The sequence below is a fragment of the Oryx dammah genome, unplaced genomic scaffold, assembly GCF_014754425.2.
Source record: "Oryx dammah isolate SB20612 unplaced genomic scaffold, SCBI_Odam_1.1 HiC_scaffold_18, whole genome shotgun sequence".
In the NCBI taxonomy this organism is placed as follows: Eukaryota; Metazoa; Chordata; class Mammalia; order Artiodactyla; family Bovidae; genus Oryx; species Oryx dammah.
In genome coordinates, this window is record NW_024070202.1 from 107,210,562 (window position 1) to 107,228,169 (window position 17,608).

At 44.8% G+C, this 17,608-nt stretch overlaps 1 protein-coding gene across 1 annotated transcript in view; it reads right to left on the reverse strand.

Annotated features, from left to right (window-relative positions):
• NOBOX (NOBOX oogenesis homeobox) overlaps window positions 1-16,563 on the reverse strand; it is a 34,406-nt gene extending 17,843 nt beyond the window's left edge. The window contains exons 1-2 of the mRNA XM_040259920.1: window positions 16,489-16,563; window positions 15,641-15,832 (exon numbers count right to left, since the gene is read on the reverse strand). Coding sequence (XP_040115854.1) covers window positions 15,641-15,832; window positions 16,489-16,563 — 267 coding nt within the window. The remainder of the gene's footprint in view (window positions 1-15,640; window positions 15,833-16,488) is intronic.
• Window positions 16,564-17,608: the final 1,045 nt, after the last annotated feature.

Below are 17,608 nucleotides of genomic sequence, written 5' to 3' on the forward strand. Positions count from 1 at the left end.
TCTTACTATTTCTCAGTGGTATAAATCTGATGGTGGATTTATATGTCTGAATAGTCCTTGTTTTACCTTTATTTTTGAAAACTGGGTGTAGAGTTTTAGGCTGACAGTTGTTCTTCCTTTTGGTACTTTATATTTTTTTAATTTTTATTTTAAAATTTTACTTGGTGGAAAATGGCTTTACAGTTTTGTGTTGGTTTCTCCCATACAACAATACAAATCAGTCATAATTGTATGTATATGCACGCACACATATATATTTCCTTCTCCTGAGCCTGCCTCCCCTCCCTCCATGTCATCAGAGTGCCAGGTGGGCTCCCTGTGTTATTTAGCGACTTCCCACTGCTTTACACGTCATAGGGTGTATATGTCAATGCTGCTCTCTCAATTCACCCCCCCACCTTCCCCCACTGTGTCTCCGCTAGGCTCATCAGGACCATTTTTCTAGATTCCATACATATGCCTGGTTTTCTCTTTATGACTTTTTTCTCTTTCTGACTTGCCTTACTCTGTATGAGAGGCTTTAGGTTCATCCAGTTCACTATAACTGACTCAAATTTGTTCCTTTTTATGGCTGAGTAATAGCCCATTGTAGAATGTACCACAGCTTCTTTATCCATTCATCTGTCCGTGGACAACTAGGTCACTTCCATGTCCTGGCTATTGTAAATATTGCTGCAATGAACACTGGAGTACATGTATCTTTTAGAGTTGTGGTTTTCTCAGGATATATGCTCAGTAGTGGGATTCCTGGGTCATATGGTAGATTTATTCCTAGTTTTTTAAGAAATCACCATACTGTTCTCCACAGAGATGTACCAATTTCCATTTCCATCAACAGTGCAGGAGAGTTCCCTTTTCTCCACATCCTTTCCAGCATTTATTGTTTGTAGATATTTTAATGATGACCATTCTGACTGGTGTGAGCATTCCTCTAATAATGAGTGACACTGGACATCTTCTCGTGTTTATTGGTCATCTGTATGTCTTCTTTGGAGACTTTTGGTACTTTAAAGATATGGGTCCCCTGTCTTTTGCCTTGTATTGTTCCTGAAGAGAAGCCTGCTATCAATGTGTTCCTCTGCCTCTATGCCTTTAGTGGATTTTAAGATTTTTCTCTTGATTACTGGCTTTGCAGATTGATTCTCACGTACCTTAGTGTAGATTTTTTTTTAATGTGTCTTGTGCTGAGGGTTCATTTCACTTCTTGGATTAGTGCATTCTTAGTTTCCAGCAAATTGGATTTTTCATCCATTATTTCTTCAAATAGTTCTTCTGTCTCTTCTTCTCATCCCTCCTTTGAGGACACAAGTTATACTTAGCCTTTTGAAATTGTCTTATGGTTCACTGATGCTGAATATGCTGCTTTTCTCTTTTAGCAGGCCATTTCTTCTCTGTGTGTCATTTTGGAGAGTTTCTATTTCTATGCCTTAAAGTTTTCTAACCTTCAGTATCTATAATTAATTCCATTCAATTTATTTGTCATCTGAGACATTGATTTTTTTCTGTCTCTAGAAGTTTGATTTGGATTTCATGTCCTCCATGTTTCTACTTAACATACACACATTGTCCTTTGCATTCTTGGATGGAATATAATTATGTAATTATCTTGTATGGAATGTAATTATGAATGTAATCACTGAACGTTCTTGTCTACTGTTGTTGAGTCTGTTTCTATCAATATGCTTTTGTCCTAATGATGGGTCATATTTTCTTGCTTCTTTGAATATCTGAAAATGTATTAGATGTCAGACATTTTACCTTGTTGTATATATAGGAGATGTGTATATAAATAGATACATTTATATCTGTATCTCCTATGTATACAACAAGATCTGTGTGTGTATACATACACACACAAACACACACATATTATGTTTATTCTTGAGCTTTGCTCTGTGTTATTTGCAAACACCTTAATCTTTTCAGGACTCATTTCTAAGTTACATTACATAGAACCTGAGAAGCGTTCAATCTAAGACTGACTTTCCCTACTTCAAAGGCAGTAGCCTTCTGAGTACTTGAAGGGTTCTTCCACTCTGGCTTACAGGACTACAGACTATCCCTGGCACTGTGTGAGCTCCAAGATTGTTTTGCCTTCTCACTGGTTCTTTTCCCAGCCAAGGTAATTTCCCCACGCACGTGCAGTGATCAGTGCTCCAGTGGGCACTTGAGGGGAATCCGTTGGAGATCTTTGCGTCTCTTCTGCAGTATTCTCCTCCCAATGCAGCTCTCTCCGCTCCGTGTAGGACTTCCTTTCCGGTACTCCATCCTGTGAATTCCCTGAATTCTCAGTCCTGTATCCTCAGCCGGCCCTAGAATTTCCTCCAAGCAATAACTGGGGTAATTGTAGGGCTCAGTTCATTTATTTCTCATTTCTCAGGAATGACTGTTCTGCATTTGCTGTTGTTCAGTGCCTGAAAGTCATTGTCTCATAGATGTTGTATAGTTTTTAACTTGTTTAAGATGGTAGGGTAGATCTGATGCTGTCTTTTACTCCATATTGGCTGAAAGTGCTCACAAACTACCTTATAAATTTCAGTTAGTTCTCCCCTGCCTACAAAGTCAAGTTCAGACTCCTTAGTTTAGCGTACCCAGTCCTTTACAAGCTGACCTCATGATGGCCCCAACCCTCACCCTACCCATTTTCAGTAAATCAAAACAATTTGCCAAATCTTGTTCGCATCCAAACTCTCTCATCCTCAGTGTGTTGTTGTTTGGTCAATAATTCATGTCCAGCTCTTTGTGACTCCATGGACTGCAACATGCCAGGCTTCCCTGTCCTTCACCATCTCCCAGAGTTTGCTCAACTCATGTCCATCAAGTCAATGATGCCATCCAACCGTCTCATCCTCTGCCACCCTCTTCTCTTCCTGCCTTCAATCAATACATTGCACATGATCTTCTCTCCACCGAGGAAGACCTCCTTCCAGTGTATCCCCCATCTAGCCAAATCCTGCTTGTTCTTTAAGACCCAGCTCAATTATGTATTCCTCTCTCAAACATTTCCCGACCTCAGTGTTAGCTACTACTGTGTGTTCTCTCAGCACTGAGGGTATACCTCTGTCATAGATGTAGGACACTTTTATGGAGATCCTTAGGCTTCTCCTCCTGACTGAGGTCTCCTAGTCTTCTTGAGGGTAATAACTTCTACGTCTTAGGCACATTTTCATCCCTCAGCCTCGCCCAGGACCCTACTTGTAGTAGATTCTTGGCAAGTGTTTGCTTAAGGAATGAACGTCCTGTCTCAGTGCAGATAGCGTTGGCTTGCCCATTTGCGGAACTTGGAAATTATGAATAAGAAAACTGAAATATGACTTGCACTGGAAGAGCTGCCATCGTGTAGCAGGTGTTCCACATGTTTATCAGCGAGGGTGCTGAGCAGGTGCCGTTTTCTTCTAGGACATTGTCCCACCATTAAAGCAATTTATAACCAGTAGTTTTGTTTCTCTCTTTCACAGATGGTATACTTCTGTGATTTCTGTAAGAAGTAAGCACAGGAAAAGTTACTCCTTGGGAGTTGCTTTGAGTTAATGTAATCCTTATTAAAGTATCAGCTTCAACTCAGAGATGATTGTCATTAGGATATAATTCTGACAAGATTGAAGGCCAGGCTCTTAGAGACTTAGAACTGAGATATCCCTGAATTGCCTTAGACATTTACAATTAGGATAATGTGTATTGGAAATTCAAGCTTCTGGATTGTTCTCTTTTTTTCCACTTGTCATAATACTTTTACTTTTTAATTGGAGGATAATTGCTTTACAATATTATGATGGTTTATGCCATATATCAATACGAGTCAGCCACAGGTATACATATATCCCCTCTCTTTTGAACCTCCCTCCTATCTCCCACCCCATTCCACCCCTCTAGGTTGTCACAGAGCACCAGATTAGGGTTCCTTGCATCATACAGCAAATTCCCACTGGCTATCTATTTTACATATGGTAATATATATGTTTCAATGCTTGATTGTTCTTGAAAGCTGACAATTTAGAAAAGAGCAAACATTTTGGAAGCCTGACTCCATAATCAAGATGGGAAAGGGTAATCAGCTGTGTCACCAAATAAAGCAAAACCCACTGAAAATGTAGAGAAAAAAACCCTGAGTTTATTTACTTGCTTGCCAGGCAAGAGAAGACAGAGAACCGAAGAAATTCACTGAATGACTTGGAGATGATGGGAGCATGGGTCGAGGGGCTTTATCTGCTAGAATGAAGGCTTCATAATTGTTATGCTGAGCAGTGATTGAAAACTCCCTCTCTGAATGGCCCAGGATACTCCATATGTCTATATATGATTTACTAAAACAAGTCCCTTCATCAGAAAAGTGTCTATAACTCCATCCCGTAAGGGTCTGACAGATTACTCAAAATTCTAAGTCCTTGAGCAGCTTGGTTTGAATAATGGTTTGCTGAAAGTTTGCGATTGTTTAACGATATCACCTGGTTGGAAACAGTTTTGGTGAACCCTAGCTTTGATTTTGATCTCTCCTAGTCATATGTAGCTGTATGTGGAAGGTTTCCTTTTATTGGGGTGATAGTGTGGTTTTTCCCATGAAGATATTTGGAGGAACACACCCAGTTTCATGTAGGGAAGGGTATGGAATGGGCTTTGTATTGGTAGGAGAAAATTAATGCTGTTACACACCTAGGATTCCTAACAAACTACCAAATGCTGAAGAAAAGAACTTGGCGTCTGGAGAAGGTAAAGGTTAGTTTTGCTTTGCAATTTAGCCACCTGTTAGCTTGACAAATTTACCTATGTCTCGGTTTTTTTCATATAAAGCAGACACCACAGCATTGATCTCATTTCAGTTGATGGGAGGATTAAGTGAGATAATATAAGTAAACCAAGTCCCACAGTGGCCTACCTGCTCCTTACATGATAAACAGCAAATAGCTGATGGCTTTCCTGGCCTGCAAACCCCCATCCACATGCACCCCTATGTAAGTGAATGCCTCAGCTTTTCCTCCATCCCCTGTGGACTCCTGGTCTCCTTCTGAGCACTCTCCTCCCATTCCTGCCCCCGCCTTTCCCTGTTTATCCCCTTTTATTTCTCCCTTCTCCTTTCAGTACTCAAGATACTATTTGTAAGTCCAAAAGATATTATTGTTCAGTCACTAAGTCGTATCCAACTCTTTGCGACCCCAAGAACTGCAGCACACCAGGCTTCCCCATCCTTCACTACCTCCCTGAATTTGCTCAGTGATGCCATCCAACCATTTCATCCTCTTTTGTCCCCTTCTTTTCTTGCCCTCAGTCTTTCCCAGCATCAAGGTCTTTTCTAGGAGTTGGCTCCTCACATCACATGGCCAAAGTATTAGAGCTTCAGCTTCAGCATCAGTCCTTCCCGTGAATATTCGGGGTTGATTTCCTTTAGGATTGACTGGTTTGATCTCCTTGCCATCCAAGGGACTCTCAAGAGAGTCTTCTCCAGCACCACAGTTCAAAAGCATCAATTCTTTGTCGCCCAGCCTTCTTTATGGTCAAGCTCTCACATCCAAACATGACTACTAGCCAAACTGTAACTTGACTATATGGACCTTTGTCAGTGAAGTGATGTCTCTCCTTTTTAATACGCTGTCTAGATTTGTCATAGCTATTGTTCCAAGGAGTAAGTGTCTTTTAATTTGTGTCTGCAGTCACCGTCTGCATTGATTTTGAAGCCCAAGAAAATAAAATCTGACACTATTTCTGAATTTTCCCCATCTATTTGCCATGAAGTGATAGGACCAGATACCATGACCTTTGCCTTTTGAATGTTGAGTTTTAAGCCAGCTTTTTCACTCTCCATTTTCACCATCAAGAGACTTTTTAGTTCCTCTTCACTTTCTGCCATTAAGGTGATATTATCTGCATATCTGAGGCTGTTGATATTTCTCCCAGCAGTTTTGATTCCAGCTTGTGATTCATCCAGCCCAACATTTTGCATAATGTGTTCTGCAAATAAATTAAGCTGGGTGTCAATATACAGCCTTGTTGTATTCCTTTCCCAATGCTGAACCAGTCCCTTGTTCCATGTCTAGTTCAAACTGTTGCTTTTTGTCCTACATACAGACTTTTATTCATATTTTTCAATACTAAGTAAGCTACAACTTTAGTACAGAATTCCTCTTTGTTATAAGGTTCTAAATGCTTAGTGTTGGAAATTGAGCTTCTTTGGGGAAGGTAAATAATCAAATGCAACTACTAAGGAGTTTTAGATTTGGCAACATCAGAGAATCAGCATCATAGATGCCCAGAACCAATAAGTATGTCTCCTTTAATCCCTCATCCTAAATATAGAGCCCTGTGTGGCCTATAGCATCATCCTGATTTTCCTCAAGCAGCAGAAACCTTCTGTGACTGGGTTGGAACTATTGAGCGAGACCAGGTGGTCTGTCATTCTCTATGATCACAAAAGAAATGGGGCAAGACGTGGGGGTTCTAGGAGACAGAAGAATTAGTGGAATTAGGAACTAACAGATGCCCAAGATCATGCAGAGCTAGTGGAGAACTGGGTACCTGGTTATAGGAAAAGAGATGATATGCCTTTGAAAACTTATGAGACTCTTGATTACTGGCCCTAAAACCTGAGAGGAACTCTCAACTTTTCCCACCATTGTTGACCGCATCTAGCTGGAAGTCTTCCCTTTGCTAATGGAAGACTGACTTTTTCTAAAGGAGTGACACGAATGCATGGTAGGTAGTGATGCAGAATGATCACCGTGTTGTTTTGCAACTTCTTTAGGCAAGTTTGAGATTCCGATGTTGACTGTACATAAAGGGCCATCCATGAAGGATGTCTGCAGTGTGAATCTTGAAGCCGAATCTGGATTCTGTAGACTGATGTTGAATTAAATTCCAGAGAGAGAGAGTTTTGGGCGGCTCAGCGGTTAAGAATCTAGCTGCAATGCGGGAGATGCAGGAGACTCGGGTTGACCCCTGGGTGGGGAAGGTGCCCTGGAGGAGGGCATGGAAGCCCGCTCCAGTGTTCTCGCCCGGGGAACCCCCAAGGTCATAGGAGCCTGGCGGGCTACAGTCCATAGAGAGGCAGAGAGTCAGACACGACTGAAGCGACTTACACACGCACACGCACACACAGAGAAAAGAATAGCTTTATTGCTTTGCCAGGCAAAGGGGGCTACAATGAGCTAATGCCCTCAGAACTGTGTGTTCAACCTGCAGCAGGTAGAGAGACGTTTCATAGTAAATGGTTCAAAGAGGGTATGGTCAGCTCATGGACATTGTGCTCAGTGGTTGGTAGTGAAGTCAGTGGGAGTCAGCATCATCAACCTTCTGGTTCCAAAGGGTCTGGGGTCTACATGCTGCTGGGCAGCATACTGTTAACTCCTCCCACCAGGTAGGGGTTTCAGTATCTGCACGACAGCTCAAAGACTCCGTCATGTGTACCCCTTGAGGGGGAGTCGCGACTTTGCTCCGAGGCTGCACCATTGCTTCTTCTGACAATTCCCCGCTTATCTCACAGCCTGCCCTTCCCTAATTAACAACTCTTTGAACCTGCTGTTGGAACTCACGAAAGGTACTGGAGGCTGAATTAAGCCCCTTTCCTGTAATCAAGAAATGGGGGCACAGAAAGGCTTTGGTGCCCAGCAGCCCCACAGGGTACTGGCTTCTCTTGATCTTGCCAACTAAAGAACATATTCACAGCCTAGAAGTTGAGAGGTATGCTTTACTCGGTAAGAATTTTTAGGACTTCAAGCCTGGGTGGCGACATCTCAAGTAACCCTGAGAGAACTGCTCTGACGAGGAGAAGAGCCAGGTTATATTGAAGTTTTGCAACAAAGCACATGTCAAAATGATTATTGTTAATGAAAGAAAATCAGATATCTCCAATTAAGGAATTTAGTGCTTTTCTATGTATGGAAAGATGCAAGAGTCTGGGCTCACTGAGATCATTCCTTTGATATGCAGCTTCTGGAGCCAATATCCTGTGTTTGCACATCTGAGTTTCCTCAGGGCTCACCAGCTCGGTGTAGGCTGTGGCTGCAAACACTGATGACTGATATCCTTCGCTAATGTGGCAGAAACTATTCCAGTTCCGAGTTTGAAGATATCAGAGGCAAGAAGACAAGTTACCTGCTGCCCACTAACTATTACATGAAGGTAGAACACGAAGACGTTAGCTGCAATAAACACACTGTAAGATCAGGGATGGGCATTCTATGCATTTACTCTTCTTTGTGGCATCCTCTCACGAGAAAGAGGAAGCTTTTCTTCCACTTTCTGGCCTTTCTCTGCTGTTCGAGGGGAGGCTCACATTTTTAAATATAAGCTGTCTCACTACATAATTAGTCCAATTCTTCCAGTTTCTTTAGGAACCTCTACCCACCTATTTGCGTGGTTAAGTCTCTCCCCAGACCCCCATGGATTTCATCCCTTCTCCTTGAATGAATTTTATCAATATATATGACGCATTCTCTGTGCAAAGCAGGATGCCTGGGTTATAGAATAACATCGATGCAGAAGACTCTTGATCCTCAGTGGTGCTCATAATCTCATGGAAACAGGTGGGAGAGAGAGACTGCCTGATAACTTTTTAAAAACTAATTTTGGGTTACATTTACCTGCTGCGCTGCGGTGAGTGGGGGCTGCTCTTCACTGTGGTGCCTTCTTTTATGGGGCATGGGCTCTGGGCACCCAGGCTTTAGCAGTTTCGGCCTGTGGGCTTAGTTACTCTGAGGCATGTGCAATCTTCCTGGACCAGCGATCAAACCCATGTCCCCTGCATTGGCAAGCGAAATCTTAGCTACTGGACTACCAGGGAAGTCCCTGGTAAGATAACTTTTTGAGATACTAATTTGCACAGGCATGTCTTGGTAATATTACAGGCTGGGTTCTAGAGCATTGCAGTAAAGTGAATATCAGAATAAAGTGAGTCACATGCATTTTTGGGTTTCCCAGTGCATCTAAAAGTTATACTTACACTATACTGTAAAATATTAAGTGTGCGATAGCATTATGTATTTTTAAAATGTATGTGCCTTAATTTAAAAGCATTTTATTGGTTAAAAATGCGGAGCATCATCTGAGGCTTCAGGAAGTTGTCATCTTTTTGCTGGTGGAGAGTTTTGCCTCACTGTTGATGACTGCTGGCTTATCAGAGTGGTGGTAGTTGAAGACTGGGATCTTAAAATAAGACAGTGATGATGTTTGCCACATCAATTGACTCTTCCTTTCATGAACCATTTCTCTGTAGCATGAAATATTGTTTGATAGCATTTTAGCCACAGTAGAACTTGCAAAATTATGTCAATCCTCTCAAACACTTTCATCAGTAAACTCTCTTAGTTTCTGTACAGGGATCAAACTTGCACGCCCTGCATTGGAACGCAAAGTCTTAACCACTGGACCACCAGGGAGGTCCCCTCAATCCTTAAGCAATCCTTTGACCCTTTGCTCTCTGAGCATGCATTCTCTTATATCTTTATATTTCTTTCTCTTCAGTATCTGGAGGAAATTATTATGGATTCTAATTTTGGCCTCTAGTGTTCTCCAAGTCTTATAAGCATAGGCAGAAAAGGAATTTATTGAAAAATATGTGAGTAGTTCAGAACTTCAGGGGTGGGAAAGGCTGGGAATGTCATATATGGAAAAATGACTCAGCAGAAGTCAAGTTCCCACCCAAGGCAGAGGCTGGGCTGGGCATCCCCACAAGCTTCCTGGCACGAGGGAGGCCAGTGCTGTGAATTAGACTTCTTCAGTGTCTCTTGTGTCTTTGAGACTCTCCTTTAAGACCCAAAGTCCGGGCAGCAGCACCTGATTGACGTGGTCTTGATACTTCCTCACCTTCTAGCCGCTAAAGGGTAGAGGCAGGAATGGCTGGTTTCTAGGTTCTGATAGTGAGAAGCAGAGGCCTCCTCCCACCAGAATCCACACAGTAAGGCTTCTTCCAAAATAGGAAGGTCTGGAGGCTGAATATATAAACAAACTTGCCCTCTGAGGGTTATTTCCTGCCTCTATTCTATCAGGAAATTCAGGTTCATCCTAGATCTGTACCTCTAGCCCTCCTCTCTCTCTCCTTTGTCTCTTGTCTTTACAGTTACCTTCAGAGCCTTCCTCTTGATCGGTCTGTGCTCCTCCAGACTTAGAAAGACCAAGCACACCATCTCTTTCCCTTTCTCATCCTGTGTATTCCTTCAAGAGCCACTGGGGAAACTAGTTAAAAACGCAGATTTCCTTGATTCAGCCCCTCCCCCACCGTCCTGAAGTCGTGCTTCTGCAGTAGGGTCCAGGGTGCTTCAGATTTATCAGGCGGCCTGGTGGTGTTTCTCCTTGTGATGGATGTTCTTTTTGAGAAACAGAGTTCCCGTCTGTTATAAATTCTGGCTGACGTTTTCCTCTGCCGTCTCTCTCGGATCTTGCATCTCCTCTAAGCCCTATGCCTTCTGTACGGTGCATGCCGTTTTCAGGACCACGTGTCTCCATTACTGGTTCATCATCTGTGTGAGTCACCAGCACTGGTGGAGAACCTCTCGTAGGCAGCTCTGGGGGGTCACCAGGCAGGCAGAGGGAGACTGCCTTCTATTTTTCACTGCCCTGGAAATTTGACTGTTCGCCCAGAAGTGGGGTTCTGTGTGACTGCTCTGGGTGATAGAGTAGAAGTTACCCAGAAAGGCACAGGTATGGACCAATTGGAACGGCTGCTGACTGTAAATAACAGTAGGAACCTGATGCAAACCTGACCTGAATCCTGATCGTTGTAAGTAGTATGTTGTTGAGGTCCTTCAGTGGACCAGAACCTGGTGGTCTGGAGTCGACAATGGGAAAGTGAAAGGAGGAGAGAGGCTAGTATTTCCTGGGTTTTGCAGCTGGCTTTTGCTTTCCAGGAAATCAGCCAGAAATAGAGAGGTAGAGAGAGTGAGAAAGGAAGACACGGGGACCCAAGCTCTGATGGAGCAAAGGTGTTTTAATCAACATGGTGTGGGTCTTACAAGGTATTCTCGGCAAAGATAAAGATTAAAATTCCAGACTTACAAAACACAGGCGATCCGTATTAGAGAGAGAGTTGTTGTAAACAATCACTTTTATCATATGGTTCACAAGAAGGAAGAGGGTACTTATCACCATCTTGAAAAACTAACCAAGGAAATGCCTGGATCCCTCGGCCCCATGAGAGGCTTGCCTCTCCTCTTAATTCCTGAATATTCAGGAATTAATTAGGAACAGAGGATTCCTGACAGATCCAAAACAGCACACAGGAAGCCTCCTGTTAAATGCTTCCTGACAGTATGTAACTCTGATTGGGCTTCTGGTTCTGCAGCCCCGCAGGCCTTCACGGAGGCCCATCTGCACAGTCACGCCACAAGTCAGGTGAGTTGTCAGGAGAAGTTCTGCAAGATGTGTGTCAAATGTGACCTGAAGTAGAAGCCATTCCCTTTCATGAGGACATTAGAACACGCCCTTATGAATCCCTTTAGACACCCTCCTTTCCAAACTTCATGTTGAATTCAAAACTTTCTCTTTCTCCTACCACGCTGCTATTCGCAGGAAATTATTCTGAGGATTTCTTTTTTTCCCTTTTCCCTGCTCTGCTGCCAGTAGTACAGCCTTACCTCCCGTCTTTCCGGTCAGCAAGAGCTTAGAATAAAGAGGCTGCCTCCCTCTGCACGGACAGTTTTTTTATTAAACAATTTTCTTTTGTCTTGTACTTTATATATTGATGTGGTTTTATGTCTTTCCTCACCTTGACATATTTTTGGTAGATTTTAATTTAAAAGTTGAAGAGGGAGGTCTCCTTTACTTGATGCTTTGACCTCTGGATTAGAAGATGGGCGTAGTAAATCATTAGAGGCAAAGAGGTGAGAAAGTACCATTTATTCCGGGAGGGCTCTACATCATAGCTTGACCTTAGACTCACAAGAATGTGAAACACCAGAAGAGAAGCAAGCACGGTGTCTGTTCCTGCCCTTGAGCAAGAGGAGGACCTGCGCAGGATCGCTGCTCCCTTGTTCCCAGATGGGAGGAAAACCCTGCTCCCCGGATCAGATCGGGAGACTGGCGGTGCCACCAGCCACTGAGTGCACAAGCTGGATAAATACAGAAACTTAGAGCATTTCCAGTTTACCTTGTAACTGTGGCATGTACAAATCGAGCTCCGCACACTCTGTGCTGTAAGAAATACTACATTTCTTATGCTGTCCAAGTCATTCTCATTTTGATGATAAATCTCTAGGCTGCCGAGAAATTTGACGTGTCTTTCTGCCGGCTCCTCGCGGGTTCTGGGCCTTATATACAGAAGGGACCCCCTGACTTTGGTCATCTATCCCTATAGGACATCGCTGGGGCATCTCTTGAATGTCTCCTCTGGCCTGAGAGCTCTCGGCATTGAGGGAGGGAGTCGTTGACAGAGTGGACCAGGGATCCTGTCCTCTGTCCTCTCTGAGGCCTCACTGCTTTCCCCTCTCATAGTCTTCCCCTTGGTCCGGCCCTTTCTGTCACAGATGAAGGCCTTTCTGCTCATCTGCTTCTCCGACCCCCTCTACTTTCCCCCTCAAACCTGGCGGAGGGGGTGGGTTTTGTTTGTTTTCTTTCTTGGTTCTTTGGGGTGCACTGTATGGCTGGCACAGTCTTAGTTTCCCAGCCAGGGACTGAAGCCAGGCCCTTGGCAGTGAGAGCCTGGAGTCCTAACCACTGGACCAGCAGGGCATTCTCTCCAACCTTGTCCTTAAACTGAACTGTTAGGACCCAAATGTTATTTTTCCTTTCCTGGAGAACAGGGGAGAGACAGTCTCAGCCAGTGAGCGTTCCATCCTTGGGAGAGGAAACCCAGACAAGTAATAAAGGCTGTGCCCCGAAAGGACTTTACGGCTTGGTAAGGAAATGGACTGCCCTGCGTGACTATGAGGGAATGCACGGAGTGAGGCGGAGCTCAGTTCCAGCTCTGCTTGGAAGCAGCCAGCTTCAGCGTCCCTGAAAGGAAAGTTGCTCTTGAGCACATGGAGCCTTTAAGGGGTGACACCTTTGAGTGGCAGGGTCAATGGTCGCCAAGGGCCAAGAGAACAGGCAGTCTTGTGCTAACAGTCAAGCATCCCTAGTGGAGAGGCCACTGTAAATCCTCTTCTTTCAGCCTTGCTTTGTCCGTGGGACACTGTCATTCCTACCTTTGGAAGCAGCCATCAGAAACTGTATCATTAACACTGTCGATCTTGAACATCTTATAGAGAAGACCAACCCAGGAGAACAGATTCAAGCATGTCCATGTGCCATTGGTCTTGAAGCTACTTCCTGTCTGTGAATCCAGGGCACGTGTATTGACATACATTTTAGTTAAGGCTTGGCTGCCACCTGGTGGACGACGTTCTCCAGTAGGTACATTTCAGTATTGAGCAGATCAGGAAGATGCCTGTGCCACTGGTCACTGGTATGCTTGGATGCCTGGAAAAGATATTCTGAAATGGTTTGGTTGCCTGAGGGGAATTAAGGACCTTTGTTGTTTAATCACTCAGTCGTGTCCTACTCTCTGTGATCCCGTGGACTGTAGCCCGTCAGGCTCCTCTGTCCATGGGATTCTCCAGGCACAAATATTGGAGTGGGTTACCATTTCCTTCTCCAGGAGATAATTCCAAGCCAGGGATCGAGTCCGAGTTTCCTGCATTGGCAGGCAGATTCTTTGCCGCTGAGCCACCAGGAAACATGAATGTAACTGTGTTTATGGCTTGTATGTGAAATCCTGTCTCTCTGCAAATAGAGACTCATTAGTCAAATAAGCCTCTAACAGCAGGGTCAGTGCCTTCTATTCCCAGCTCTGAGGTTGTGCAAGTGAATACCTAGCTCTGCAGAACAATTTTTAGGCCAGAGTTATTAGGACTCTTCCTTCCAGAGGGAGCTAGAATGGAACTCTAATGATTCCAGCCCAGGTGTGAAAACTCCTTGAAACCACCCCCTCATAGAACAGATCACAAGGAATGAATTCCAGCAGGAAAGAATCCCCATTTCCCTCTATCAGATGACTGTAAGCAGAGAATGTGGGAAAGGTAGAATGGAAAATCAGTCAAGGTCGATTTTGGGGGGGCTGAGCTAGGTCTCCGTTGCTGTGCACGGGCGATCTCTAGTTGTGGCGGGTGGGGGCTCCTCTCCAGTTGTGCTGTGCAGACTTCTCACTGCAGTGCCTCTCCTGTTGCGGAACATGAGTTCTAGGGTGCCGGGGCTCCAGTAGTTGTTATATGCCAGCTTAGTGCCCCTCGGCCTGCGGAATCTTCCTAGATGAGGGATCGAACCCATGACCCCTGCATTGGCAGGCAGAATCTTAACCACTGGGCCACTAAGGACGTCAGAGTCTGTTTTAACAATGCTAGACACCCAGTAGATCTTCCTTAAGCTGACTTCTTCCTTTTAAGCATGTAAAAGGACCACACAGGCCAAGGGAGAATGATCGATCTGCCTTTGCATTCTGGAGCCATTGAGGGTAGACGAAACACCTTTATATTGTATAATGACTTTTATAACCCTTCCCAGATTCCCTTGGCTCTTTTCTTCCCAGGCCTCTAGATACTGAGTCCATGAGAGTCCCACCATTGCTCTCCCCTTGTTAACACCACTGTCTACCTTGTTCCCCTCCAGGGTGACTAGGGGTCTAGTCAAGTCACACATGGACACCAAGGCTGCCCTCATCCTGGGAGAGGCCATGGCAGGCCACTGAAGCACCTGGAATTCGGCTTCTCTGGTGGCTGTTTGGAAAGTCTGGCCACTAATCTGGTGGAAGGGCAAGGAGTAGGGACTGAGCTGTGCGCAGAGGACATAGCTTGTGCAGAAGCCTTGAGAGAGCAAAGAGAGTTCAGAGAACTGGAAGAGGGAAGGGTGGCCGGAATGTGGCAAGCAGGCAGGAGAGGAAGGTGGAGGACAGATGACAGGGGCTTTGTGGGATGATCTGGGGCCTTCACCCGAGTGCAGAGGTAAGCCTGGTATTGCTGTGGTTTAGTCGCCAAGTCCTGTCTGACTCTTTGTGACCACACAAACTGCAGCCCGCCAGCCTCCTCTGTCCATAGGATTCTCCAGGCAAGAATACTGGAGCGGGTTGCCATTTCCTTCTCCAGGGGGTCTTCCTGACCCAGGGATCAAACCCGCCTTTCTTGCGTTGGCAGATGGGTTCTTTACCACTGAGCCACCAGGGAAAGCCAAGCCGTATATAGAAGAGTTATACCAGTGGGGTTGCCTTTGAAGAAGATTGTTCTGGCTAAGGCATAGAGACGTGGTGGGAGGGAGATAAAACTTGGGAAAGGGAGACCGGTGAGGAGTGTTTGAGGGAACAGAGGCCGGTGCTGATGGTGGCAGCTGGTGGCAGATGACTGGCAGACAGGTGGCCAGAGATTCTCTTCTGACTCTGCCTCTAGATCGGGGTGAATTATTTCAGCCTTCTCATGTTCTTATCCACATGCTGGGGTTCAAGTTGCCTGCTTCCTGGTCTTATTCTGAAATGACATAAGGTCATATGAACATCCTTGCTAAATAATCGTTGCTTCAGAAGTCCCATTTGGGTGTGAGGTATAAGGAAGGAGTGACCTCCCTTGATGAGCACGGCTGTCCTACCGATTAAGCTTGGCCACCCCCATGGCCTAACCAAGGCAAGTCCTGGCTTTCCTCATGTCGAGCAACACAGGTGACTTCCCTGAACACAGAGAGGCTCATCTTTAAATACCATCTCCACCAGGTTAAGGATGGAGGCCGAGCTGTTTCTGGTAATAGAGATGTCAGCCCAAATGGCTGGCAGGCCACTTGAAACAGCCGCATAGAGACGTGCCAGCTGGCATTTGCCACACGCTGTGTGGGGCATGCACTGAAGCACAGGCCAGAACACTGTCATTAACAATCCTCGAGCGGTGATGTGTCCCTGCAGTGAAAAACAGGCGAAGGACTTGAAATGCAGTTTGAACTTAATCATTTGGGTGAGGTTATTTCATAGTCGGCTAATTTAGCAAACCAATTTTAACGGTGCTAATTAAAAATTGCGCGAGGTTATCAATTTGCTGCCAGAGTGCCAGAAAAATATGGACATGCAAGAGTTTCAGTCCAGCTAATTATTGAATAAGGCATAAGACTTGATTACCCTGTCAGGGGAATTTTTAAAATGGGGATACTTTTGTTTGGAACATGTCTTTTTATTTAGGGGAAGAGTTATCAAAAGACTAGAATGATATAGCATCACATATGACTTACTTGGGGCTTCCCTAATGGCTCAGACAGTAAAGAATTTGTCTGCAATGCAGGAGACCCAGGTTCGATCCCTGGGTATTCTTGCCTTATTCATCATTATGTATTTTATATTTTGAATCCACCTGCCAACGCAGGAGACACAAAAAATGGGTTCACTCCTTCTGTCAAGAAGATCCCCTGGAGAAGGAAATGGCAACCCACTCCAGTATTCTTGCCTGGAAAATTCCATGGACAGAGGAGTCTGGTGGGCTCTAGTCCATGGGGTCACAAAGAGTCACAACTGAGCACCACAAGCCCCAGTCATTAGGGCAAACTCTTTTCTTACATACTCACCGAAGGACCTTGGGTTCTGGTTTCTAGTCTCTGGACTGTAGGGAATGGCACTGAAGCCTGAAACCCAAAGTTCATAGTTACCATTTCTGTATCAGTCATCAGAGTCTGATGGTTTCGCTAGAGCATTTAACATTTAGCATTTCACACACTGTTGGCTGGTGAACTTCTTCTCGATACTTTTCCACTTTCTTTTGAAGGTTATACAAATAGCTGTGTCCAGGAAATCTGCAGAAGAGTTAGACTGTGAGCTCCAAGGGGACAGGCACCATGATTGTCTTATTCTGTGCTTAATTTCCAGGGTGTGTCCTGTGGCAGATAGTCAATAAGCGCTGCTAAATGCAGGAATCCAGAATGTGCCAGGTGTTGCTCTAGGGAGTTGGGATATATCAGTGAATAAAGGAAAAATCCTTGCTCTTTTGGAGATGACATTCTACCATGAAGAAGAAGTACTATCATAAATAAGTACCTTATATGGCATGTTAGGAAGTGATAAATTCTTTGGAAAAGACGAAGCAAAGGAAGGGGGTTGAAGGGCTTCCTGGTGGCACTAGTGATAAAGAACCCACCTGCTGATGCAGGAGACAGAGGAGATGAGGGTTAGATCCCTGGGTCGGGAAGATTCCCTGGAATAGGAAATGGCAACCCCCTCCACTGTTCTTGCCTGAAAAATCCCATGGACAGAGGAGCCTGGTGGGTAACAGTGCACGGAGTTGCAAAGCATCAGACACAACTGAACGTGCGTGTGTGTGCACACACACATACACACATGCACACACACACATACACACCTACACACACACGGGATTGAACCCCAGAGATGAGGTAAGGTGGAGTTGGGATAGTTGGGCATGTTTCTTTATTAAAAACATGCTCCAGATAGGCCTCATTGAGCAGATGAGCTTTGAGAAATGATTTGAAAATGCCAAGGACAGTAGCCTAGTGGATATCTGGGGAGGAGCATTCTAGAGAGAACACAGAGCAAATGCTCTGAAGAAGGAGTACAATTGAGTGTATTTCAGGAATAGCTGGAGAAGGCAGTGGTACCCCACTCCAGTACTCTTGCCTGGAAGATCCCATGGACGGAGGAGCCTGGTAGGCTGCAGTCCATGGGGTCTTGAAG